At 38.0% G+C, this 26671-nt stretch overlaps 1 protein-coding gene across 5 annotated transcripts; it reads left to right on the forward strand.

Moving 5' to 3' along the window:
* LOC134541623 (inositol oxygenase) lies at positions 1–26178 on the forward strand. 5 transcript variants are annotated; one of them, XM_063385185.1, is made up of 8 exons: positions 1–142; positions 4989–5222; positions 8495–8678; positions 13424–13632; positions 16951–17087; positions 18772–18906; positions 22144–22239; positions 24713–26178. In XM_063385185.1, exons 2-8 carry the CDS (start codon positions 5211–5213, stop codon positions 24819–24821), a joined length of 882 nt encoding a protein of 293 aa, XP_063241255.1. In that variant the 5' UTR covers positions 1–142; positions 4989–5210; the 3' UTR covers positions 24822–26178. The 5 variants fall into 5 exon arrangements, with proteins under 5 accessions (XP_063241255.1, XP_063241256.1, XP_063241257.1 ...); XM_063385186.1 differs by having other exon boundaries at positions 5015–5222; XM_063385182.1 differs by lacking the exon at positions 1–142 and adding an exon at positions 2476–3077 and having other exon boundaries at positions 5015–5222.
* Positions 26179–26671: the final 493 nt, after the last annotated feature.

Raw genomic sequence — 26671 nt, forward strand, 5'->3', positions numbered from 1 at the left:
AGTACTCGCCGGGACACCGTACTGACCAGTCCTGGAGACACTGTATGGTCCCTCGAGACACGTCTTATTCATCGCTAGTTTCGTGCTGTCGTACTTGGGGGGCACGGAAGCTTCAAAACTAGTAGACTCGGTTCGGGATAAGGTGAGAATTTTGTTTTACGACACGTACAGCAAGAAACACGGACACTTCGACAGCTGCGTATTATTATGAAACTAAGCAAATAAATATTTATACACGATAAGACATGTCATGGGCTACATGACTCTGTGCTTGTTTTTCATTGTTACGTCATAAATTCTGGTCAAAAATTTTGTCTACTATAGAGAAACTGTCCCATTCCGACCTATAGATAACACGATAAATTAAAAGAAAGAAAAATTTAAAGAACAACTTCTGTGTATGTTATCTAGGCTTTCGGTTTTTGGCTGGATGATTGTGGTTATTATTCTTAAATTTAAAATACCGGTAGCTTCGTATCTTATTGACTGTTGCTTTATAATAAAAATAAGACCTTCTTTTTTACCTCGCGTTACTTCAAATTATTATAGTGTTTAGAAACATGTTGCCCTTTAAAATACTTTTACAGTTTTATTATGTTCTTTCGTTTAGTGACTAAAATTATATTAAATCTTTCTTTTATATTATTTTCATTTAAATTATCAGTAAAGAGCTTGAAGTTAATATTGACAAGTATTAGAAATTAAGATAGAAATTTCTATTCTAAACAACCACCGTATCTTTTGCCAGAATAGATGATGTAAGACCACTCAAGAAAAATAAACATACCTAGCTATGATACAGGGATCGAATCCACATATCTATCACGCCATATCTATTTAGCTTTTCATAGAAAACTGTAAAACAATTCACAGTAAATCCAAGTCTGCGATTCAGTCTACGTAAATACTTTTCTGAGTAATTTTTGAAGCTATGCACACTAGTAAGAATAACGTGTAAACTTCGGAATGAGTTTCTTACCATAAATATTTTTATCAGAACTGAATAAGCTAAAGCCATTGTTACGATACAGCCTTCAGTGGTTTAAATGTAACTTCATGATTACGACAGCAATAGGTCTTTGATTAGTGAGCAGTCAGTTAAAATAATGTTACGAATTTTTTTATTGTAGTGCTAAACTCCACCAATAATGTAGTCTATTTTTAGGTATTGCAGGAAACAAAATAATATTATGTTGTTGCATAAAATGAATAAAAAATGAAAAGGTATAAAGCAAAATTTAATTTATGAAGTTCATCTTTTAATGTATGATTTTATTATAAATTTATCACCTTAGCCTATTTCGACAGGATGTTGTCTATTTATATTATTCTCTTAAAAATATTTTTCATAAAATACATTTTTTAAATACAGGAAATGTAATGGTTTCTGACTCCTAGTGGGGTAATACACGTAATGGATTTTGGATTTTTCAGAAACTACATTTTTCTAAAAACATTTGACGGTAGGTCTAATTCAGTTTTTGTTCATTTAAAGAAACTGCCTAAAACATACGCATTTTCGACTTCATTCATCAATAAAACTCACCTCGTATAATTAACGAATTTCGTCTAGACCTATTCTGGGAAGCATTATTTTTATGAATAAATAATAGCGTTTCAACTAAAATAAGTAGATGTTAAAGGAATCTCGGTAGGTTGTCATTATAATAGCTTAATCATCACTATCCAGACAAAAAATAAAATCGTTTTACGTAGAATAACTTTAGATTTTCATTTAGTACTTCTGTCAGCATTTAGCTATTTCCACGAGAAAACATATAACTCTCAATATAAAAATATAGAATAAAATATTAATAGTTTATTTGTTTTATTTTTAAAAATTGTTATTTCAGAAATGTTTCTAGCGATAGTAAAATAGGTACAAGATATAAAATACAATTAATTATATTAAAGATTTATACCTTGACAACCAATATTTTGAACGGGAAACGAATACAAATTTTTGACGCGGTCAAGTTGGTCATCATTTGATATTTTATGACGGGTTAAAATTCAAAACGCAATACTAATAAACCATCAAAGAGAGAAAATTTGTAAGTTGTTCGTCATATGAATAAACTGTAAACATCCAACAAACGTAATTTCTTATCTGTTCACGTAACTGCCTTTTGCGTAACGTTTAATCAGCGTTCTTTCAATATTACAAGCTGGACGAAGCACATGATGAACTTCAAAACGTGACTTAATGATAGCAATGAAAATTTTTTCTAAGCCAAATTTTTCCTATCGTAACACAACAACCACGACCTTTGACAGATTTATCTTGGTACAAGAAAAACAGTGAGTTGTTCGGGCTGTATTGATAACTACTCTGATTTCCTGAGCTCGGAAGAAACCAGCCAGCACTGGATTCCCTGGTAGCAACAGTCGGATGATACAGACGTCACCGCACCTTGACCTAAGATAACGTGAAGTCAGATCTTGAAGATGGTCTCTGACCGATTTGCGCAGAGAGTACAGAGGCGGGAGCGCATTGCAGTCACGCAACCACCTTGTCTTCTTTTTAAACTCCTGAAATTATTGTCACGCGTCCACCCTGTCTTCTTTTTAAACTCCTGATATTCTTGTCACGCGACCACCCTGTCTTCTTTTTAAACTCCTGATATTCTTGTCACGCGACCACCCTGTCTTCTTTTTAAACTCCTGACATTCTTATCACGCGTCCACCCTGTCTTCTTTTTAAACTCCTGACATTCTTGTCACGCGACCACCCTGTCTTCTTTTTAAACTCCTGACATTCTTATCACGCGTCCACCCTGTCTTCTTTTTAAACTCCTGACATTCTTGTCACGCGACCATTCTGTCTTCTTTTTAAACTCGTGGCATTCTTGTCATGCGACCACTCTGTCTTCTTTTTAAACTCCTGACATTTTTTTCACGCGACCATTCTGTCTTCGCTTTGAACTCCTGACATTCAAAACGCCCCAAACTAAAACTAAAATTCATATGTCGATATTATGATTGCTACAATTTTTTAGTTTTAAATTTTGTTTTTATTAACTGAACACATGCTACTCTCACACAAACAAAAATTTCTTTAGCGTGCCATTATAAGCGTAAGTAGTAGTTAAATGACCACAATTTATGAGATCAGAGATTTTTTTATGGGATGGTATGCACCAGTAGAAATTTATTATTTTTTTTATTATAATCTTTCCTGTTAACCTTCTAGCGCTATAGCAACGCTTATCCAGGGGGCAAGAGTGCTATTATGTAATATAGTTAGGGAACTGAAAAAATCCCAAATTTATCTCTTGAGAGGATAGAATTTTAAAAAACACATGCCTTTGTGCTGTTTAAGCTAGTGGCTGATAGTTTGTATGGAGTATTCGGAGCCAATGAGAAACGTTTAACTGAGGAAGTGTTAAATTAGGGCTGCCCGGTTGAGACACCATAATTCGGCAACCATTGAACAGGTGACATTTGCCCGGATATGTAGAGAACTGTGAAGTATATCCTAGAGGTCATTCTAGTCCCTAAATAAATCACTGTTTTGTGTAACCAGTCATTAGCCTTATGTAAGACAATGTTCTTTTCGCGAAAAGAATTCCAGACTATCTATGGTTTAAACATTGTAACATTGTCTGTGTTTCGTGGTTGGATAGGTTAATTGTGCAAAAAAAAGTGAGTCTTTCAGTATTGGGCAGTGACATGTAACATCTAACCTCCGTAACGAGCAAATTCATGTGTTCTCATGTTACAAATACACTTATAATTTGAAACTCGGGCCTCGTACACGAAATTAAATGTAGAATTCTTTAAAATAACGCCGAGCGTGATAAATGTTCGCAAATTGTGTTTTAAATTACATTTATGGGTGCGAATCACACGTATTTTCTGCACATGACGCTAGAATTCACTGCCGGAGCAGCTACGTCGACTATTTAATCATTTGAATAGTGGACCGAAATGTTAAACTGTATAATGAAACGGCTCCGATAAAAGTGAAATGTCTTGAAAAAAAATACTAAACCCCGGCTTTGGATCAAATTTTTAACACGTAATTATATTTAAATAGTGCCAATCTTGCTAAAACTCATTAAACAGTTAATACCAAAAAGTTTTCCCTTGTCTTTGTCAACTTTCCTTTGCGTCATCCGTCCCAGATGGCAGCACCGTGTTTGTTAAATATTTCCGTTCCTGGAATTTTGTCGCATTTACGAAATTACTCGCAAGTGCCGTATACCGAGAGCTAAGATTTTACACATAAGAAAAAAAGAATACTATTTACATAGCATACATTTTGAAAGTTTAGCTGTGAGCATCGCATTTTGAGTACTAATTCGTGACGTAGAAACTATTCCCGAAAATGGATACATGCCATAAGTGGTGGCAAACTTGAACTATTTAATGAAAGAAAAAAATATGTTCTGTACGTTTAAAATAAGATTTCAGGTAGGAGAATTTTAAGTTTGAAATTTCAATGTGTGATGGCCAACACGACGGGGCATTCCCGAGAATCAGGAATTTAACGTTTTCCTACTCATCCTGAATTCCGCTTTCCTGTCTCGGCGCGTTGTCGCCTCGAAGCTTCATCTACGAAGGGTATAGATACGTGTGTCAAGTTGGCGACCACACATTGGAGTGGTCGCCAACTTGACACATGTACAAAACTAATTAAGGGCTATAACTTTTAGGTTTACTTTGCACAAATCTCGAAATTTTGGCGTCTGCCAGCACAAATTGAGCACTAATTCGTGACAAGAAATTCAAATCAAAAAATTGATGTTTTCCTTGGTTGGTAGCCAACTTGACGTCCAGTTAGCGACCAACTTACTATACACTATAACTTTTTACGTAATGCCGCACAAATTATGATTTCTAAGGCACAAATTAGCACAAATTGAGCACTAATTTTTGACAATTTTTGACCTTGAAATTCCAATGTGTGGTCGCCAACTTGACACACGTGAAGGGATATGGCTCGTGGCATGTTGTTGTGTTTCCCCCTCCCCTCCTCCGGCCAGCCTGTTCGCAAGGTCACGTGCGGCAGTGACGGTCGGCGGACACTCCGGCACCGTCGCCATCGGCGCGATAGCAACCCCCCTGCCCCCGCTCCCGCCCGCTGGTGACGCCCGCGACACCCGGAGGTCATCGGGCGCGGCGATATAACCCCGCGCGAGGGGCCCGCGCCTCAGCACTCCGCCGTCGCCAGCTCGTGTCGTCGCTGTCCGGTGCCAGCCCCCGCGATGCGTCTTCTGGTGAGTGGTCCTCCAGTCCGTCAGGACTCTCCCGGGACTTGGTCTGCGTGCAGAGACCCTGACGTGAACACGTCCTTAACCCTTTGAGGCACACAGAAATATATTAAAAATAAATTAGAATCTATTGTGTAACTTTTTAAGGAAAAATTAAAGCCATCAATGTTGCTTGTTCTTGTTAGGATCACCAGATAGCAGTACAAGGCTTACTCACGCGAGGTATTTCGGCAATAACACTGGAACATTGCAAATAGTAACATATTTATAAAGTGGTATCATGGAAATACCAGTATGAAACAAAGGGTTAAAACTGCTTCCATAGTGGGAGGCAATTAAAAAACGAACAACCAAATCGGGGATGATAAAGTTTGGTGTGACAGCTATGTACATATCTATCATCTCCATCCAAAATTTAATTACACCACTGGATAGCTAAACTATCAAATAATTCGTTATGCTAAGTGAATACGTCTTTAAAATTGCTTCCATAGTGGGAGGCAATTAAAAAAAACGAACAACCAAATCGGGGGGATAAAGTTTGGTGTGGCAGCTATGTACATATCTATCATCTCCATCCAAAATTTAATTACGCCACTGGATAGCTAAACTATCAAATAATTCGTTACGCTAAGTGAATACGTCATTAAAATTGCTTCCATAGTGGGAGGCAATTCAAAAAACCGAACAACAAAATCGGGGGATAAAGTTTGGTGTTGCGGCTATGTACATATCTATCATCTCCGTCCAAAATTTATTACACCACTGGATAGCTAAACTATCAAATAATTCGTTACGCTAAGTGAATACGTCTTTAAAATTGCTTCAATAGTGGGAGGCAATTCAAAAAACCGAACAACAAAATCGGGGGGATAAAGTTTGGTGTTGCAGCTATGTACATATCTATCATCTCCATCCAAAATTTAATTACGCCACTGGATAGCTAAACTATCAAATAATTCGTTACGCTAAGTGAATACGTCATTAAAATTGCTTCCATAGTGGGAGGCAATTCAAAAAACCGAACAACAAAATCGGGGGATAAAGTTTGGTGTTGCAGCTATGTACATATCTATCATCTCCGTCCAAAATTTATTACACCACTGGATAGCTAAACTATCAAATAATTCGTTACGCTAAGTGAATACGTCTTTAAAATTGCTTCAATAGTGGGAGGCAATTCAAAAAACCGAACAACAAAATCGGGGGGATAAAGTTTGGTGTTGCAGCTATGTACATATCTATCATCTCCATCCAAAATTTCATTACACCATTGGATATCTAAACTATCAAATAATTCGTTACGCTAAGTGAATACGTCTTTAAAATTGCTTCAATAGTGGGAGGCAATTCAAAAAACCGAACAACAAAATCGGGGGGATAAAGTTTGGTGTTGCAGCTATGTACATATCTATCATCTCCATCCAAAATTTAATTACACCACTGGATATCTAAACTATCAAATGATTCGTTACGCTAAGTGAATACGTCTTTAAAATTGCTTCAATAGTGGGAGGCAATTAAAAAACCGAACAACAAAATCGGGGGGATAAAGTTTGGTGTTGCAGCTATGTACATATCTATCATCTACATCCAAAATTAAATTACGCCACTGGATAGCTAAAGGATCAAAGAATTCGTTACGCTAAGTGAAAACTGTGACACATCGCGCGCGGTGGATGGGGAAGCGCACGCCATTTTGAGGTAATTTTACTGCGTTTCGATATTTCCATTTAGTATAACTTTTGACTCTGAGAAGCTACGACGTTCGTTTGGGTTTAAATCGTTAGCTTTCGTCAAAATCTATCGATTTAATGTACAATACATTCGTATAAAATAGTTACAGTGAATATATATGGTGTTAAAATAAATATATATATATATATTCAAAAATATATAATGGCCTATACGCGTCAAAAAGCGTATTCACGTACACCACACGGCCGTGTCCATGACACAGCCACGTACCATTTTTTTTTTTTTTGGAAATGAAGCAGTAAAACTGGGTTCAGATTCTTACTCGGATATTTATGTTCTAAGTTATTTCTAAAGCGTTCCCTGAATAGCTTTCCAGCGTTAAGGGCTCCGCCTATCAGGGCACACACACGGTGTGCAGAGCTTCAGGAAAAACAACCGATTTCAAAAACTATTCATTTTATCCGAGTGGGGTCTGTTAACGAAAGGTATTTAAGAGTTCGCTGAGGGCCAAAAAGTACGTTTGAATTCGTATTAAAATTTTAAACTGTAATTTGATAAGAGTTAAAATGGCTAAAATGCATTTTCCAGTGTAATTTTTAGGCGTAAAACAACCAGTGCAGATTCTTGAAAGCACTTAAGAGACTTGCATTACAACTTTATGTTCATTTCTAGGCCATATAATGTTACGGTCGCCGCTGAAATTTCACAGTTGTCCTGTGACAACGATAAGACTGCGCGCCAGTCCAGAGGCGACACCGCGCTAGAAGCACCAGCGAGCGTCGCGCTTATCATCCCGCCTCGCTGACACACATACACCCCTGTCGAGGCGGGCCCCTGTAACTGCGCACATTTGAATAAGCATAATAAAATTATATAAAGTCTAAATTAGTGAATATTCTATTATCTTTTAAGTGTTTTAAAATAATTATGCTTGAATAAAACATCAATTAGAATATAAAATTGTGCGCTAATTTTCGTAAGAAATGATCAGTATTATCTCGAAAAAAAACTTATTTCATATATGCATAAATAAAAAGTTGCAATGTCCTTCTTGTAGTAACGAACGGGTCGTTACCACAAAGCCGAAATACCACAACGCCGAACGTACAAGAAAGCCGAATACCATAACGCCGAATGCCAAATTGACCGCAACGCCGACAGCTAGAAAAAACTGCTGTGCACCACAACGCCGAAATACAGTAACGCCGAAAAATGTTGCAGTGGGGAGGGGAAGGGGGGGGGGGGTGCCACAGGAGCTTAATGAAAAAACAACTGAATGAATTTGTGTGCTAACCTTACCCAACCTAACCTTTGTGGCAGTCCTGCAATGACATTTTTTCGGGGTTAATTTTTTTTTTTGGCGTTGTGGTAATTCAGCGTTGTGGTGCACAGCAGTTTTCCAGCTGTCGGCGTTGTAGTCAATTTGGCATTTGGCGTTATTGTACGTTCGGCGTTGTGGTGCGTCACCGTAACGAACTATTTCTTGGCAAATGGTTTCCAAAGGAGTCTTGTACAGAAACAGTTAATTGTTCTGCGTGTACCGAACGGTGCAGTATCACGACCTGTGGCTCGGCTTGCAGGAGAAGGGAACGAAGGTGGGGGTGATCGACCCCTCGGAGCTGCTGCGGCCGGAGCCCGCCTTCGCGGCCAAGCCCGTCGGCGACTTCCGCGACTTCTCCATCGACGAGAACGATCCCATCAAGGAGCGCGTGCGCAAGCTGTACATCAAGATGCACACCGGCCAGACCGTCGACTTCGTCAAGAGTGAGCACACCTTCCGGTCCAAACTAGTACCGATTACAGTGATTGGTTGTCTGTAAAGTCGGTTTACGGACGATAGTTTAACGTGACAACGCCATAACAAAACATTGATGGAATGATTGCATACTTTTATGAATAAAATTGAATCATTTTTATTTTAATAATAAAATAATAAATACTTCAAATTATACTAGTAATCCGATTTTTAAAATGCAAGAATAATTAAACTTCATTGCCGAAATTGTTGTTGTAATAAGTAGGGACAGGAAAAATTCGCGGGTTCAATGATCTCCAGGAAGAACGCCATAGTTCTACGTACACTCGGTCAAATGCCACCCACTCGTTGGCTGCCGTCTTGTGAGGCGTCCCAACGTAGCAGCCTGTGATTCGATAAAGCTTTGGTCGGGTGTTTCCCATTGGCCCAGAGTCATCCAGGTGAGTTGTGAGCCAATAGCAGAGGCAGCACTGAGGTATAACTATTTGTATTTTAGCTTTTCGCAAAATGAATTAGCGAACTTTTCCTGTCTTTAGTAATAAGCAATGAAAACCACATTAACTTTTTACTTCACTTTAGAAACTGTCGACGAAACAGTTGACGTGTAGATCACTTGTAATTAATTTTAAAAACTGGCGTTTGGCTATAAAGTTTAAATATAATTATGAACAAGTTTTCATATAAGTAAACTGTAAAGAAATATCTATCATCAATTATATGAATCACCATAATTTTTTAGTCTATTGTAACAAACATATCATTACTGCACTCGCCGACAGCGTAACGGAACACAGCGTAACGGAACAATGAACGTAACGGGACTCAGCGTAACGGAACTATGAGCGTAACGGGACACTACGTAACGGAACAATTGGCGTAACGGGACACTTTTTCGTGCTTGCAGTCGGGGTTCATCGATTTATTAGACGTTGTCACGTCAAAAAAAAAATTTAAATGTTCGTTCGTTCAAGTCTTAAATCTCAGAAACTTCTTCACCGGTTGCTTTGAAATTTTGTCACATCGATGCATTCAAATACGCTCGTGTTTTTATGTACCTATGTCACACCCGTGACAAGTTTTTTATTTTTTTCATTGCTATATAAAGATATAAAGATAAAGAGAAGAAATTTAGAGGATATATAGATAGAGAGATTAAGAGAGATAGAGGGGTAGATAAATATATTTGTAGGTAGAGATATAGAGAGATAGAGAGAGGTATAGAGTTATACATAGATAGATGGATAGAAAGATAGAATTAGAGAGAAATAGAGATATACTTTGTATATGCGTTATTACTGCAAACAAATTTAAAAATAAATATTGAGGCATTGCAACTCATGCTGGGCATTAGCTAGTTTTGAATAAAAGTCTCGCTTGTGTTTGGTCGATTTGTAAGCTATATCCTGGTTATGGTGCCAAATGGGAAACAAAGAACTAATGGTTTTCATAGAGCTAGTGTGGCTTCATGCCACAATTAGGAAACATAAGGGTACATGCTACAACTCGGGAACATAATCTAGCTGTTATTGGTATTTTAGTGTTATGGAAAAAAATTTACACTTGTTTTTGCATCTGTTTAAAATACTTCATTAAAAAAATTTCCCAGTATTTCGAATTATTAATTAAGGACGATATAGCGCGTTAGTTAACATATCAGCTTTGGTAACAATAGGCAGTCTTAAGGTCTCCTGTGCAACATACAATGTAGCCTAATTCTCGTTTCTTTCTGAAATACAAATATAAGGCATCAACAATTCAAATAAAAATGAGTTTTTATGTTGTATACAATATGTATATTATGGAGAGATACATTTTTGAAGTTTTAATGTTTTTTGAGGTGAATGAAGTTGGTTATTGATAGGCATTCGTAGCCAATCTCATTTCCATGGAAACAAGGTAGTGCCACTGGGTTTCCTCACTGGGTTCCCCACTGGGTTCTTAGGGATGAAGGGTTGACGCGTGGGCAGAGTCACCGCGCGGTGCTGTTGATGGGAGAAGCGGCAGCTATGAGGACATTATTCCAGCCAGACCAGGCATGTTGTCTGAGTGCAGGGTTTCAGACGAAGGGATACACACATAACTTAGAAACACACATAAGAGCTGTCATAACTTAGACTTCTCAAAAAAAAATCCACGTAACTCAGAACTGTTATAAGTTAGAATGATCATACCTCATTTACACAAAACGCAGAAAACTTAGAAACACCTTAACTTAGAACTATCACAAATTATAAACACACAACTCATAACTGTAATAATTTAGAAACACGTCACACAATGCCAAACCACACAACTTAAAAGGGTAGGAACTTAGAAAATCATAACTTAGTAACACACGACTTAGAATTGCTATAACTTAGAAAAACGTAACTTAGAAACACACGACTTAGAATTGCAATAACTTAGAAACACGTAACTTAGAAACACACAAATTATAATCGTCATAATTTAGAACAGGTATAACTTAGAAAATTCTATATTGAGTGTTTCAAAGTTGTGTATTTATAAGTTATGACAGCAACACTCAGGCGGGTGTGAGTGCCAGGGTCACTTCAGTCCTGGTGCCGTAACATTAAGGCGTTAATCCAATCGGAGCTGGACAGGCTGTATCCTTCCTCCGTGCCTCATGGGAGGTCGCGCTAGGTGTACCCTCCAAATGGTACCGGGTAACGGCGCGTTTCAAGTATTCCTGCAGTTGGATGCTGGACACTGGTTTGGAAAATGACATGATATATCTTGGGTGATTAGCTCAACTTATAACGGCGAAATTCACCTGGTTCCTGGGCCTAACTCTGCCACTTGGTGACATCGAAATCTATTATATATATTAATATCACCTTATTTTTACTTTAATTTCTATCTAAGGAACAAGGTTCCTTCAGCAGAGTGGCGAATAAAATATGTAAAACTTTCTAAATTGAATAAATTTAATATCGGTGATCTAGTATTAAGACGAACCAATTCCAAGATAATTTGCGACGTAACGTTACAAAAATAATTTTTTCCACTGTTAATAAAATCATCAAAAATATCTGTAATCATCTGGTGTTTTTAGACACGGCGGAAGTAGTGGGCAACTACGAAATTACGCAGACGAGATATTATCGACCACATATTTATTTGAGTGAAGTCCTCAGAATGTTGGCCGGTGATAGCTTTCAGTGTGCTCATTCCCGCATGCAGGAAATGTTTTTTTTTTCTGCAAATGTAACATTTATGTCATAATTACAGGCATCTGTAAATTTGTACATTTACATGAAAATAACTGTATCACTACGAAATAGTGTTCGCAGTATTACTGGGTTTGGATTCTATGAGTTGGTTAAAAAAATAATGTTTGTATGAAAAATCAATTAAAATATACAATTATGCACTAACTAGCTGCAATACCCGGCGTTGCCCGGGCTGAACACAGGGTGAAGGGGACCTTTTTCGAAATCAGATGTAGTTAGTAATTGTCTTCTTAATTTGAAAATTTATTTATATCATTTTCAGATCCCGAAAGACGTTGTTCTGCCAGTTTATGGTTATTTACCTGGTCTGTATGTAATTTAGACTTTATAAAGCAATATAGAAAAAAAGCTGAAAAATAAGAGATTACTAATATTGAAAATTTAGCATTATCTAGCTAATGCTCGGCCTGCATAGCAATGCCTCATTCAGTTTTGTTTTGTAATATGTTTCAAGTAGTTCCACATATACAAATCCTCTATCCATCTCTCTATATATATTTATCTCTATCTACATCTATATAGATCTATGTATCTCTCTATCTCTATTTATCTCTTTATATCTACATATATACTTCCCACTATCTCTATTTATTATATATAAGTCTCTATATAGCTCTATACATCTATAGATATATCTCTTTATCTAACCCATTTCATTCTCTATACCTCGCTCTATCTCAACTTATCTCTCCGTCTCTATCTCACTATATATATATATATATATATATCACTCTATCTTTGTCTCTCTTTTATATTTAAATAAATTGTGTCATGCGTGCGCACTTATACAACAAAAACAGACGAAGTGCCGCTATATAAACTGAAATAAACACATTTTTTGACACGATTCGTGCTCCAACAATTGAAAAATAGTTATTCCGTCTCAGTAACCTTCATGGGCATGCGCATAACAAATCACCAAAAATTCATCGCAATCGTATAAATGGTATAGGAACGCATACGGCACAAACAAATGAAAATTAAAGACATGACAAACGCATCAAACGATGGTGCGTTTAAAATTCAAGGCAACCCTATTTATTGACGAAGTTAAGAACAAAACTGTTATTAGCGCCTTTATTTTGCTAGCCGCTGCGAGCTCCACTAAGCAGACTGGTCTCACCAAGGAGAAAAATATTAATTTGCCAGACCTTACTATGTGTATGATCGTGTGTCAGACATAGAGAAATTACACTAACTCACTATTTGTATGTCTATGACCTATGATTTTTTCCGTTATAAAATGAAATTATCACTTTTTCACTCCCTTAGGGATGGAATTTCATATTAATATGAGGCCTATGTGTTAATCCAGGTTATAAGCTAGCTGTAGGCCAAATTTCATTCAAATCCATTCAGTAGTTTTTACGTGAAAGAGTAACAAACATCCATCTATCCATACTCCTACAAACTTTCGCGTTTATAATATTAGTAGGATTTTCGTAAGGAATACTTGGTATGTTCTCAAGCAAGGTAATTGACGTGTGCGAGATGAGACTGGTGGCGGATGCTGCGCGCAGGCCGGCACGACAAGTGGCTCAAGTTCGACAAGTTCGAGGCGGGCGTGCTGGAGGTGCTGGAGAAGCTCAACGACCTGGTGGACGAGAGCGACCCGGACGTGGACCTGCCCAACATCTACCACGGCTTCCAGACGGCAGAGCGCATCCGCGCCGACCACCCGGACCTCGAGTGGTTCCAGCTCACCGGGCTCATCCACGACATCGGCAAGGTGGGTGGCTCCTGTCTCCGTTCTCTCTGCCTTGCGTGTTTATAAGCCATGATCATTCTAACTTATAACTAGAGACACGGAAATTTCGTGGATTCCTCTGGCCTCAGGATAGAATTAAAAGTTTTAGGTGTGCTCAACCCATGTTTACTTTCCCGTTGGTTAATTTCTTAGTGAGAACATTTTTATCCTTGTTATTTGGCACCACCTGATTCGCTTAATTTTCTCCTAGCTGGACATCGTTGGCTCAGGGTCGTAGACGGGCGTGTCCAAACAACTGCGTGTCAATCATGAACACAGTGCGAGAGTGTGAAGGTTTGCATCCTAGCTTGAGCCTAAATGAATCCGCGAAATTTCCGGGTGTCTACTTATAACCGTTCTAAGTTACGTGGATTTTTTTTTAGAAATCTTCAGTTATGACAGCCCTGATGTGTGTTTCTAAGTCATGTGTGTATATCATCGTCTGAAACCATGCATTCAGACAATATGCCTGGTCTGGCTGGAATGATGTCCTCATACCTGCCGCTTCTCCCAGCAACAGATGTTGCCATGTATCCGGAGGCTCCTCGGGAAACTGGCTCATGCCCAACTCTGGTCCGTCTGCAGCAGCAGTCGTGCTCTAGTCCGTGCACTGGGAGCAACTCAGCATGTCAGTTCCGATCGCTTGGAGCAGGCTCCGAGGGTTCTCTAGCCCGATGCGGAGTCGACGTGGTGAGCGACGACACAGCTCCGGTACTAGCCTGGACAGCTAGCAGGACTCCACCGGACCACGGGTTCACTGGGTGATTGAGGGGGTCCCAGTATGATGTAGGCGCCAGCAATGCTGAATTCGTCTAAGAGCTCAGGACACAGCCAAATGTCTGGTTAGTTGAGTGGTGCAGGGGGTGACGGTGGTGTCTATGCTGGGATGGGTAGCCTCAGCCTCTGGACATAGCCGGATCTCTAACACCTCACTTATATGGCGTATCCGTATACACGCCCGCGGGGGCCCCAGGCCGGCAGGGCATAACGGCTAAGAGGGCTGGGTCAACAAACAAAAGGGGGAGCAATCCTTCAGACAGTCATGTCTCGATGATGAACGAGTGAATGCGCTCGCTTCGGCCGGATCAAAGGTTCTCTGGGTGGCCCGAGGAGTCCCAGAAATAAGATAAACTTGGTAAAGTGCATTGTGATTGATTCTCGTAGGACGGCGATTCCTCTGACTCAACCACAGACTATCCGAATGGTCATGGAGGAATGAGGGATGGCAATGATGCTTGGGGAGGAGTTTCCCTAGCCACTCTCTGTAGCTCATTCTCAAACACCAGTTTGCGATGAAATGGCGTATCCATTTCCCTGCGGCTCTGGGGAGCTCCTGCCCTCGCCATATCCAGCAAGTTAAACACATTACGTAGCTTTAGCTGAACTATCTGTTTTCAGATTAACGGGCATACATACATACAGGGCGAGTCTCTATTCGTCAAACAAACTTCGGCTTCAGGTTCATCACGACAAAATTAGTTGAAAACATGTACGAATAATGGTCTAAAGTGCTCTTCCCATGGCTGGTATTCGTCTCTGAAGTTGGAGATTAACAACATTTATTATTGCAAATAACATAAAGAGTATTTACAATTGAACACTGACGGTATAGATTATGTTTCATTTCATGTAGTCCTAGTTCTATAAAAACCGCGAATCTTGAGGGTAACACTTTTCTTTGTGCTCACATACATTTTTGATGTGTTACTGCCCCCAATTATTTCAATGAAATGATTTTGCGACAGCAACAAAATATGATTTATAGTAAAAGTGTTGTTCAGCTCCATCTCCAAAGACATATTATACCAGCAATTTAGACCATTAGTCGTATGTATGGTTAAACAAAACTATACATTTTATTAAAAGAAATGTTTTGTTGTATAAAATATTGGTTTCGTCAACTCAGTTGTATATTTTATTAGGCCTTCGAAATCATTTTTGTTTCACGTAAAATTGGTTCGAGCAACAAAATATTTTATTAAAAGAAGTAAATATTTTGTCATACACGAGTACAAATAATAATAATATTGTGTTATAAAATAATTTTTCTCGGAGAAGTTGGAAGAGTCTTGGACTTGGGGTATTGCCGCGTCAAAAGTGAATAGCTAACCAACGTTTCGGTCGACATTTGAGTGTCCATCATCGAAATAGCAGTCTCCGTGTGAAGGTCTTTGATGACTTCTTGCCTTTAAATACCGTCGTCTGAGATGCGGGAGTTTCCCGTTTGGCTCATCTCTCAGGAGACAAGATGACTGCCAATACTGTCAGTAGAACACAGTATTTTAGATAATTTAAATTTGATGAACCATAATTTAATACTTACTGTGTTTTCTGTAAGAATTATTATTGAAAAGCGTATTCTAAACTGTGAATATGAAACTATTAAATAAATACAAAAACATGTTAAACTTATTGTATTTTTTCTAACCAGTAATACAGATTATTAGTAAAATTTTTTATCCTATGAGCATAATGAACAAGAACTAATCGCAGAAACCCAAAACATGATATGCTTTCAATTACGCTGAAAGAGCATTTTAAAAAAAGAAGGAAGTATTTCAATGTCGGTTTCTCATGCAGAATTATGAGGAATAGCGCAAAAACCTAGAAATGTGCAGGAAATGATTGCAACTTGGCGCAGCGGATCAGAGAATTCCAGTCGGTTGCGCTCGAAGATGTCTCACCGTGAGTCAGAAATAACACGCTAACGCCCTATTGATTCTTTATCTGCCAACGAGTGGAGGTCGAGAGTTTCCCCGGTGTGTTCTGCGGCAGGTCATGTTCTTCTACGACAGGTCGTGTTCTTTTACGGCAGGTCATGTTCTTCTACGGCGGGTCATTTTCTTCTACGACAGGTCATGTTCTTCTACTGCAAGTCTTGTTCTTCTACTGCAAGTCATGTTCTTCTGCGGTAGGTCATGTTCTTCTACGGTTGGTCATGTTCTTCTGCGGCAGGTCATGTTCTTCTACGGCAGGTCATGTTCTACGGTGGGTCATGTTCTTCTACGACAGGTCATGTTTTTCTACTGCAAGTCTTGTTCTTCTACTGCAAGTCATGTTCTTCTGCGGCAGGTCATGTTCTTCTACGGTGGGTCATGTTCTTCTACGACAGGTCATGTTTTTCTACTGCAAGTCTTGTTCTTATGCGGCAGGTCATGTTCTACGGTGGGTCTTGTTCTACGGTGGGTCATTTTCTACAGCAGGTCATGTTCTTCTACGGCAGGCCATGTTCTAATGCGGCAGGTCATGTTCTACGGCAGGCCATGTTCTTCTACGGCGGGTCATGTTCTTCTGCGGCAGGTCATGTTCTTCTACGGCGAGCCCCAGTGGGCCGTGCTGGGAGACACCTTCCCGGTCGGCTGCGAGTGGGGTCCGTCGATCGTGTACCGCGACACCAGCTTCCACGACAACCCTGACGGCAAGAACCCGCTCTACAAGTGAGTGCCCGTCTCCACGCTCACAGAACTGGACTACCCGTGCCGCGTTACTGTCTCTCCAACTCATCAAGTCTGTAAACTGGCACAACATTGAAAACAACAAATCAATTTTTTTTTGAAAATGGAACCAAAATATATTCATGCAAAATTGCAATTATTTGTTAATTTGCACATTTATAATATGACACATCGTGTTCGCAGTAATAATGGGTTCGGATTCTTACCCCGGGAATTTATGATTTGTTTTGTCCCAATACCTCCAAAAGTCAACATTATTTGTAAACCATTCCCTGAATAGCTTTCCAGTATTAACTGCGCACATTAATAAGCATTTACAGAAAAATAAAAGTAAAATCATTAAATGTTCGACAATGTTTTCCATGGTTTATAAAAATTTGGTGCTTGAATGAAATATAAATTTAAATATAAATTTATGCGCTAATATTCGTAAGAAATACTCTATATTATCTAAAAAAACATATTTCGTACATGCAAAGTACAAAGTTTTAAAATCTTTCTTGTAGTATAACAAATAATTTTTTGGCAATTGGATTACAAAGGAATCTTTTGTAAAAGTAAAGTGAGTGAATCCGTTAATTATATGTATTTGGCACTTGATTATATTAGTCAATTTGTAGACTTTTTAAGTAATGTAATTTTTATTAAATAAAAAATATCTGGTTAATTTTTGTGTAAGTGGCTGCCGAAGTCACATTATTTATAGTTGCTAGCCTATAAAAAAAATAACAATTTAGGTTGTTAAAATCAATATTTATAAGCTAAAAGTAAAACCTACAGGATACTTCATGATAATTATGGTTTATCCCGAAATAATTATAAAACTTTATTGAAGTTAGAAAATAAATAAAATATTTGAAGGCGGAATAAATCAACTATGGCCCAAATTTCACAATCTTTATTCATTGGCAGTGTGCCCGTCTCTTCCAACATTGCTGTGAAGGCGGCTTAAGGGTATTTCTGATAAGAATGTCATAAACTCCAGGTGCTGCACGGTTACTTTTTTGCGACAGTGTATTTCGTTCTTAATTGTGTGAATCCCATCTCGTGGAAGATAATTTTTCATACAATTGTTTGAAAAGTATTGTAGATATAACAAAATTGTTTACACACTTGTAAAACTAGTATTTATTTAACTAGAAATTAGTTGAAATAATGTAGTGAAACTATTTTTTTTTAACAACAGAACATAATTTTTAGTTAACTGGGAAAAAATTCATTAAAAAAAAACGGATACGGTCACAGCAGTGAACTTTGTTCAGTTTACAGAAAACTATTGCGGCTCAACCCTCCTTGAGCTTGAACCTTATATTGGCCTTCCGTCGTAAACGTTTTCTAGTTCGAACCAATATCCACGGTTTTTAATTTGTATTGCCTTTGTGTAAGGACTCCTGTATTTCGCGAATACATCTCGTGTCAGGCTATTTCACACATAACTGTAGCTTTTTTCTTAGAGGTTTGGCGAATTTCGGGCGTGCAGCTACGTCCTCATTGGCCCCGCCAAGTGTGGGAAAACAACCTTTACCGACCACGGCCAATAATTACAAGAAAAATCTACAGTGTTTTGTGAAATACCTTGACACGAAATGTATTCGCGAAATACAGGTGTCCCTACCCATGTGCATGTATGCTGACTGTGTGAGTGGTCGTTATGCCGTGTTTGCAGCACCAAGTACGGCATGTACTCGCCCAACTGCGGGCTGGACAACTTGATGATGTCGTGGGGCCACGACGAGTACCTGTACCAGGTGCTGAAGCACAACAAGACCACCCTCCCTGACGAGGCGCTCAGCATGATCAGGTGAGACACGCAGTCCATCAGGGTCGCGACCCCGGGGGACCTTCCTCGTCACGTCAACCCCCAGCAAGCGTGACATACCAACTGCAATTACAATTTATTCTTGATAGTTTGAAAGTTTACGCACATAACAAAAAAAAATCGGTTGTCTGTAAAGTCGGTTTACGGACGATAGTTTAACGTGACAACGTCATAACAAAACATTGATGAAATTATTGCGTACTTTTATGAATAAAATTTAATCATTTTTATTTTTATAATAAAATAATAAATACTTGAAATTATCCTAGTAATCAGATTTTTAAATTGCAAGAATAATTAACCTTTATTGCCGAAATTGTTGTTGTAATAAGCAATGAAAACCACATTAACTTTTCACTTCACTTTATAAACAGTCGACGAAACAGTTCACGTGTAGATGACTTTTAATTAATTTTAAAAACTGGCGTTTAGCTATAAAGTTTAAATATAATTATAAACAAGTTTTGAATCACCATAATTTTTTAGTCAATTGTAACATAACCTATTATTACTGCACTCTCCGACAGCGTAACGGAACACAGCGTAACGGAACAATGAGCGTAACGGGACACAGCGTAACGGAACAATGTGTGTAATGGGACACTTTTTCGTGCGTGCAGCCGGCGTTCATCGATTTATTGGACGTTGTCACGTCAAAAAAAAAGGGAAAAAATGACCAAAATAAGTAAATGTTGCAGGTGTGTAATTACATTTTATCCAAAAATTTGTATAATTTAAGTTAATATATTTTCGTGATATATGCAAGGGTCATTATAAAAGAAAATAACTTTTTGATCTCACGAGTACTACCAACCACCACCACAACCCCCCCCCCCCCCCCCACAGCACCGTGGACCATCCCATTAATTTTTTGCCAGTGCTAACAGTGATCCACAACGGTCGTTTACTGTTTTTAGCTTGACTTTTAAATGTGTGACAAGATTAAAGATCCCGCCAAGTTTGGGGATTGTAGTGTAATGCGCTTTTTGAATGTGATAAAAATTCCCCCCTATCGAAACCTACAGACGTAAAACCGAGGTTTATGATAATGTGAGGAATGAACTTCAGTTCAAATATTATGGTGCATCATGTTTAATGGTGGGCGAACGAATATTCACGAAGAAGATCGCTTGGGTGGACCTTCAGTTTCGACTGGCGAACTCAAATCAAGGATTGTGAGGAAAAAATTCAACAAGTAGACGTTCCGATATAGATGGACTCAGTTCTTTCTTTATTGAAATTTCAAAAATACATCATTTTGAAATTGCAAGTGGTGATTTGGGCTGCAAAAACGTGTGTGTCAAGTAGGCTCTTGGAGTTTTGACAGGTGGGCTCCTGAAGTTTTGACAGGTGAGCTCCTATGGTTTACACTGATGAACACAAACAATAACGGATGGGAGATGCTGCGACTTTTCTGTTGGTACAACAAGGATAGCGAGTAGTATTTAAACACTGAAAAATGGCGTTAATAACTGGTTCAACAACTTTGTGGTAACTAAGTGTGATGAGGGCATACAAAAGCTGGTGATACACTATAATTTTTTTTAAATTTTTTGGGGATGACCTAGTAAAATATCTAATTTATCAAGTGAGTCATAAAGTATGAATTGTTTCATTATCTTAAATAATAAATCTATAGAAACAAATATTTTTACTTCTAGAAATACCCTGGTATAAGAAGGAAAAATTTACTTTAAATAGATTAATTAAAATAACAACAAATGTATGAATACAATGCAAACACATATCCATCGATCGTGTTTTAAATACCCCAGTGGTGTTAATCATGATAGCAGAGATATCACCAGTGAGACGAGAGATATCGTCAGAGAGAGGAGATAACCCAATTCACACGCTATGTAAAGTCTTCTGCTATGGATCGATTAGCTACTTAATATCTGAGCAGGAAAAAATCGATACAAGAGCGAGTGATCTCCATCCAGCCTCACAAACCAGCACCAGATTGTGTGATGGTAAGGTCATCTAACATTCCTTGATTTATATTGTGACAAGCTCAGCTTGAAAAAACCCTAAGGCAGCCTACGTGTCTTAAGTTTATGTAAAACTCCTGTATCAGTTGATGAATGATTGCTGGTAAAGGTATCTGCCTTTTACGTAGCTTACTATGCTGTTAGTAGTCTAATTAAGTTCTAAATTTGAAATGGGGGGACAAATCATTTCCATTATGAACGTATACATTTATTTTACTAAAAATTATAAATTATTTTGAATGCATTATTTTTAGGGTTTTTCTCTCAAGTTACTCACCGTTTCGTTAAATCGAAATATAAATTTTATCCCAAAATATGAACATCAAATTTGTTTGTTTTAAAGATCAACTTACGATTTTTTTTAAAAAAATTTTACAGAAATTCTCACCGAAAAATACAGATATTTTTAGATTTTTACATTTTAATGTAGTATTCGCAGTAATAATGGGTTCAGATAGAATTAGTATGTACCTCAAATAGTTAAAGTTAATTGTAAGCCTTTCTCTGAATATCTTTCCAGTATTTAGTGCGCACATTAATAATAATAAATCAAAATGAAGTCCAGTAATTGATAATTCGATATCTTTTCCATGGTTAAAAAATTATACTTGAACAAGAAAAAGGTTGTCTGTGAAGTCGATTTACGGACGATAGTTTAACGTGACGTCATAACAAAACATTGATGAAATGATTGCATACTTTTATGAATAAAATTGAATAATTTTAATTGAATTATCACTATTTTGTATGGATACAAAGAACGAGTGAAATAAAATCTAAAATTTAATTGATAAATTTACTTTTATTTGCACTCATTAATTCAAATATGTTTATTACTTTAACGAACAGATTATTTTAACTATAACTTTTATAGATGTTTGCTATTTAACTTCTTCCAATCTGTGTTATCCTGCTAAGTATAGGACGATGATAGGAAGAGTAGGAAACGAATGGGAGTGTTTGAAGTTTAATGTGCCTCGAAAAAGTCAAATCGAAGAGAGATAGATGCGGCGCAAGCGTACAATGAGCGTAACGGAACAATATGCGTAACGGGACAATGAATCATCCTTTTTCGTGCGTGCAGCCGACGTTCATCGATTTATTAGAAGTTTGTAACGACAAAATAACCATGTCCATTTGTTTCACGAAGTTACAGTATCTTTCTTGTAGTGTTCTGTGTGGCAGATTTGCCAAACATTTGAGTATTGAAACGTCTCCTGTGCCGCAGGTTCCACTCGTTCTACCCGTGGCACGCGAGCGGCGACTACACGCACCTCTGCAACGAGTCGGACAACGAGAAGCTCAAGTGGGTGCTGGAGTTCAAGTGAGTAGCCGAGCAGCGCCGCGCACTTCCACTTCTGTGCACTTCCAGTCCAGCCGCATTCTCCTCCAACATCAAGCTTTGCTCTTGAATCGAAACTTTTTTACTGAGAGGGATACAATTTTTTTGGCGTTACAAAAATTCCGATCACTAGGGGCCTGCAGATTTCGCGAATTCGAGACTATATGAATGTTAAAACAGTATAGCTAGAGACCGGAAAAATTCGCGAATTAATTCCGCGATAGGCTAAAATACAAATAGTTATACCTCTGTGCTGCCTCTGTGATTGGCTCACAACTCACCTGGATGACTCTGGGCCAATGAGAAACACCCAACCGAAGCTTTATCGAATCACAGGCTGCTACGTTGAGACGTTTCACAAGACAGCAGCCAATGAGTGGGTGGCATTTGACCGAGTGTACGTAGAACTATGGCGTTCATCCTGGAAGTCATGGAACCCGTGAATTGTTCCGTTCCCTAACTATGGCATCGTCTGTATTTCGTGATTGGGAAAGTTCCTCTCAGGTACATATCGATTGTAACAACACCAATCGCAGTGAATCAGTGCGGAAGCAAACGCGTCCTGAGTGCCTCGGTCAAATAAGGCAACGACTTCTCTCACAGACGGCCGCCAATCACAAGGGAGATACCACAAGTGCGGGTATAACTTGTTGCAGTCTAATAAGTGTTCAGATCTTTTCGCGAAAAATCCCTGCCCCTAGCGATCACACGAGGGGAATAGTTATGTACGTGGTGGGGGTACCGGTAGAGGAGATTGCGTCTGCGTCTAAGCCACTCCAACGCATGCGGTCGAATAGGAAGATGGTAAAAGGGAGGGTTAGGTACGTAGCGGAGTATGCTATATGCTAGTTGTAAGGGCCGGAAGTGGAGACGGCAGGGGAGAGGTAGAAATGACGCAGCAGTGATGCTACGAAATTCTCGTAACGCTACTTGTGTTTGTCTGCTCCTCAGTTTTCATAACGTCTAAAGATTGACGCTACCATATTCCTTTCATTTAATTACAAGTATCAGCCATTTATTTATTCGTGTGAAAAATAACGAACTGATTTGTACAGTTACCTTTTTTGGTATCATTAATATTTACGCGAATACTGTGATTGAAAATGTCAATCATTTATCTCTATCCGTACATAATAAGCAAGAAGTTTTACTTCTGACACGCGTGGATTTCATACCACACACATTTTTACAATAGCACGGCCACCATTTTATGCAACGATACCATCGTTGATTTCTTTTTATTATCTGTTTACTAAGAGTTAGGTGTTTTTACGATGTATTAAAAAAATTTTTATAATCACGTTGTTAATCTTTGTTGTGAATCATAAATACACTGTAAAAACATTTTGTACATTTACAAGTAAAATCCTTGGAAACTCAGTTGCCAAAGGTATCAATTGTAATACTGCAAGGCAGAGCTTCGAAAAATTTAATAAAGTACCAAACTCTGCAATTTTACAAGTGATATCGTTTGAAACTCAGTTTCCAACGCTGTTTCAAACCATGGTTTAAGTATGATAAAGTTTAAAATCAGCACCAGTGCTGTCTATTTCCCGACTGTCACTGGCAGAGCAACACTCGATGTCAGTTCCGAACACTGAACAACACTGACACTGTCGGCAGATAAAAAGCAACATAAGGATATGTAGACCATCGGTACTACTTTTGTGACCTGTTAAACTTGAGCCAAGTTACATGCCATATACTTCTAACCTTACCTTTATTCTTGTATGTGCTACATCAGTGCTTTTTTAAACCAAAACTAAAAAAAAATCGCAATAATAGTTCGAGAATATTTTTGTATTTATTAATAGGGGCAAGTATTTTCGCGAAAAGATTTCTAGACCAGTTGGATGTTATAGTACTGTACGTGTTTCGTGATTGGTAAAGTTTCTTTCAGATACATGTATTCTGTCAGCACACCGATAACGATAATTCAGTTTCGAAGCAAACGCGCCCTGAATGGCCGTTTGGCTTGCAGACGGCCGCCGATTGCAAGAAAGAAACAGTTAAGCGTAAATATACCATCTAACGAGTGATTAGATTTCCTTCGCGGAAAATTCCTGCCCCTATTAATATGACATACGTAGAGACCTGCAAAATTCGCGGATTCATTATGTGATAGGCTAGAATTCAAACACATATACCTCTTAGATAATTTTGCTATTGGCTTACTGTTCATCTGGACGAATCTCAACCTGTTATAAACCCTCAACCAAAGAAGGATCGAATCACAGACAAACCAGCTGAGACAACTTACAAGTCGGCAGCCAATGAACTTGCGTTATTTGCCCGAGTGTACAGGGGTATGTGCAGTCTATCCTGAAGGCCGTCGAAACCACGAATTTTGCAGGTCTCTAGACATACGTTGTACTGTGTGATATTTGAATGACACATATGAAACACAAAAAATTAATAAATAATCCTACAATGCGTATGTGTCTTCACATTACAGCAAGTACGACCTGTACTCCAAGTCGGAGAAGGTACCAGACATCGAAGAACTGACGCCCTACTACCAGTCACTCATCGACAAGTACCTGCCCGGCAAGCTGAAGTGGTAGCGCTGCTCCCCAGCTGGCGTCGAAATTCCATCTCCGTCCCTGCCCATTCACCTGACGACTGAGATGGTGTTCTTTTGTTCGATTACGTTTTCTAATGAAAATATTATCTAATTTTGTATTTAATTATTCTTTCAACATAAATATTTTCAAAAGTGTGTATGGAATTTTTTTTTATGTGTAAACAACTCAGCTCTCGGTATACGGCATTCCGTAACAGTCATTTCCGAAAATGGAACGGAAATCGCATGGAACGGAAATGTGTAACCACGGTGCTGCCACCTGTGACAAATGGCGCAATCCAAAGTTCATAGAGACGGCAGGGAAACGTTGTATTATTAATTGTTTCATGAATTTTAACTATATGGGCATTATTTTATATAAAATTCCTCGTCGAAAGTCAGGTCAATAGAGGGGGTTTAATATATATATTTTTAAGTGTTTTTCGCCTTTATCGAAGTCGTTTCTTTATAAAGTTTAACAATTTATTTTTGGAAATTTAAATTTTGGTAGTTGGCGTAGCTGCTCTGGCAACGAAACCTAGCGGCGGGTGCAGAAACTGCATGTGATTCACGTCCAGAAATGTATTTGTTGAAAACACACGTTCCGCATTATGTTAGAGAATTCTGCGTTGAATTTTATGTTTGATTCGTAACATAAGAACACATAAATTTGCTCGTTACCGAGGTTAGATATTTACACATCACTGCCGAATACTGCTGAAATATTCGCTCGCATTTTTTTAAATTACTGTACATTATAAGTATGGACCTGCGGAATTTAGCATTATATTTGACGACAGTTAAGACTGAAAATGTTCGAACAGTTGAATGACACCTATGATAGGATCACTGGTTATTCGACACGCACTGAAGATTTAGTTACCAAAGATTGAAGATACTCTTAACGTAACATGACCGACCTCCAAAGAAGGTGTACCCAATGATCATGTGAATTTCCAGTTAACCACGACTTCAGAAAATGATGTGAATTTCGCAAGTCTGTCATCAATGACAGAATAGTATGGCGCCTATAAAAACTATGTTTTTATAGTCGAAATTGACAGTAGAATGATCTTGTAAATGTTTTCAGCTGCTGTTCTGATACGGATGGCAATGTTGATGTATTGTTTGGTGCAGATATTTTTGGTCTGCAGCAGAAATTATAAAATGTTGACAAATGAAATCTGGTGTGTAAGTACGCTGATCCGAAAATAAAATTAAAATATCTGTAACTTAACTACAGAAAAATAATTGTTTGTTAAATATAAATTTTATATAGGCCTACTTAATGTTAAACTTATATATTTTAAAGGTAACAAGATGAAAGTGTATAGTAAGTCAATAAAAGAATAATTTAGTTTCGTTTTTAATTTTTAGTTACATAGAAAATTACCTTTAGTTAACCCGATTTTTAATCCAACAAGGAGACGTGTTTCAAAGTAACAAATTTTATAATTTTATGTTGAATAGTTAATCACCAAATAAGTTTTTTGACAGCTATTAAGCACTGTGATGTGTGCAAGTCAAACTTTAAAACAATTAATTTCCTTTCAAATATATTACCTATTGGCGTTTGAATTCAGATGAAATTCATGTTAGACACTGTTTCCTCCGACTACAAATTTGGACTAAGAAAGTTTATTCAATAATTTATTATTTGACGCTGAAAACTAAAAATCTTCAGCGTCAGCAGAATATATCATTACACTTACTCGTACTGAAGGCAAAAAATTTTTATTGTAATAGTTTTAATTATTTAAGTTCCTATAATATTTTGAAAATAACTTTGCTACGTATACATAGTCGATCAGATATTCCACAGTTCAATAACGAAATCAAAAGAAGCTTCAT

This window comes from Bacillus rossius (assembly GCF_032445375.1).
Source record: "Bacillus rossius redtenbacheri isolate Brsri chromosome 4 unlocalized genomic scaffold, Brsri_v3 Brsri_v3_scf4_1, whole genome shotgun sequence".
In the NCBI taxonomy this organism is placed as follows: Eukaryota; Metazoa; Arthropoda; class Insecta; order Phasmatodea; family Bacillidae; genus Bacillus; species Bacillus rossius.

Excerpts from the sequence above, each read along its gene's own strand:
- LOC134541623 (XM_063385185.1), top strand. Across the intron at positions 8,679-13,423 it reads GACCGTCGACTTCGTCAAGA|GCCGGCACGACAAGTGGCTC; the intron begins GTGAGCACACCT and ends TGCTGCGCGCAG. Across the intron at positions 13,633-16,950 it reads TCATCCACGACATCGGCAAG|GTCATGTTCTTCTACGGCGA; the intron begins GTGGGTGGCTCC and ends CTTCTGCGGCAG.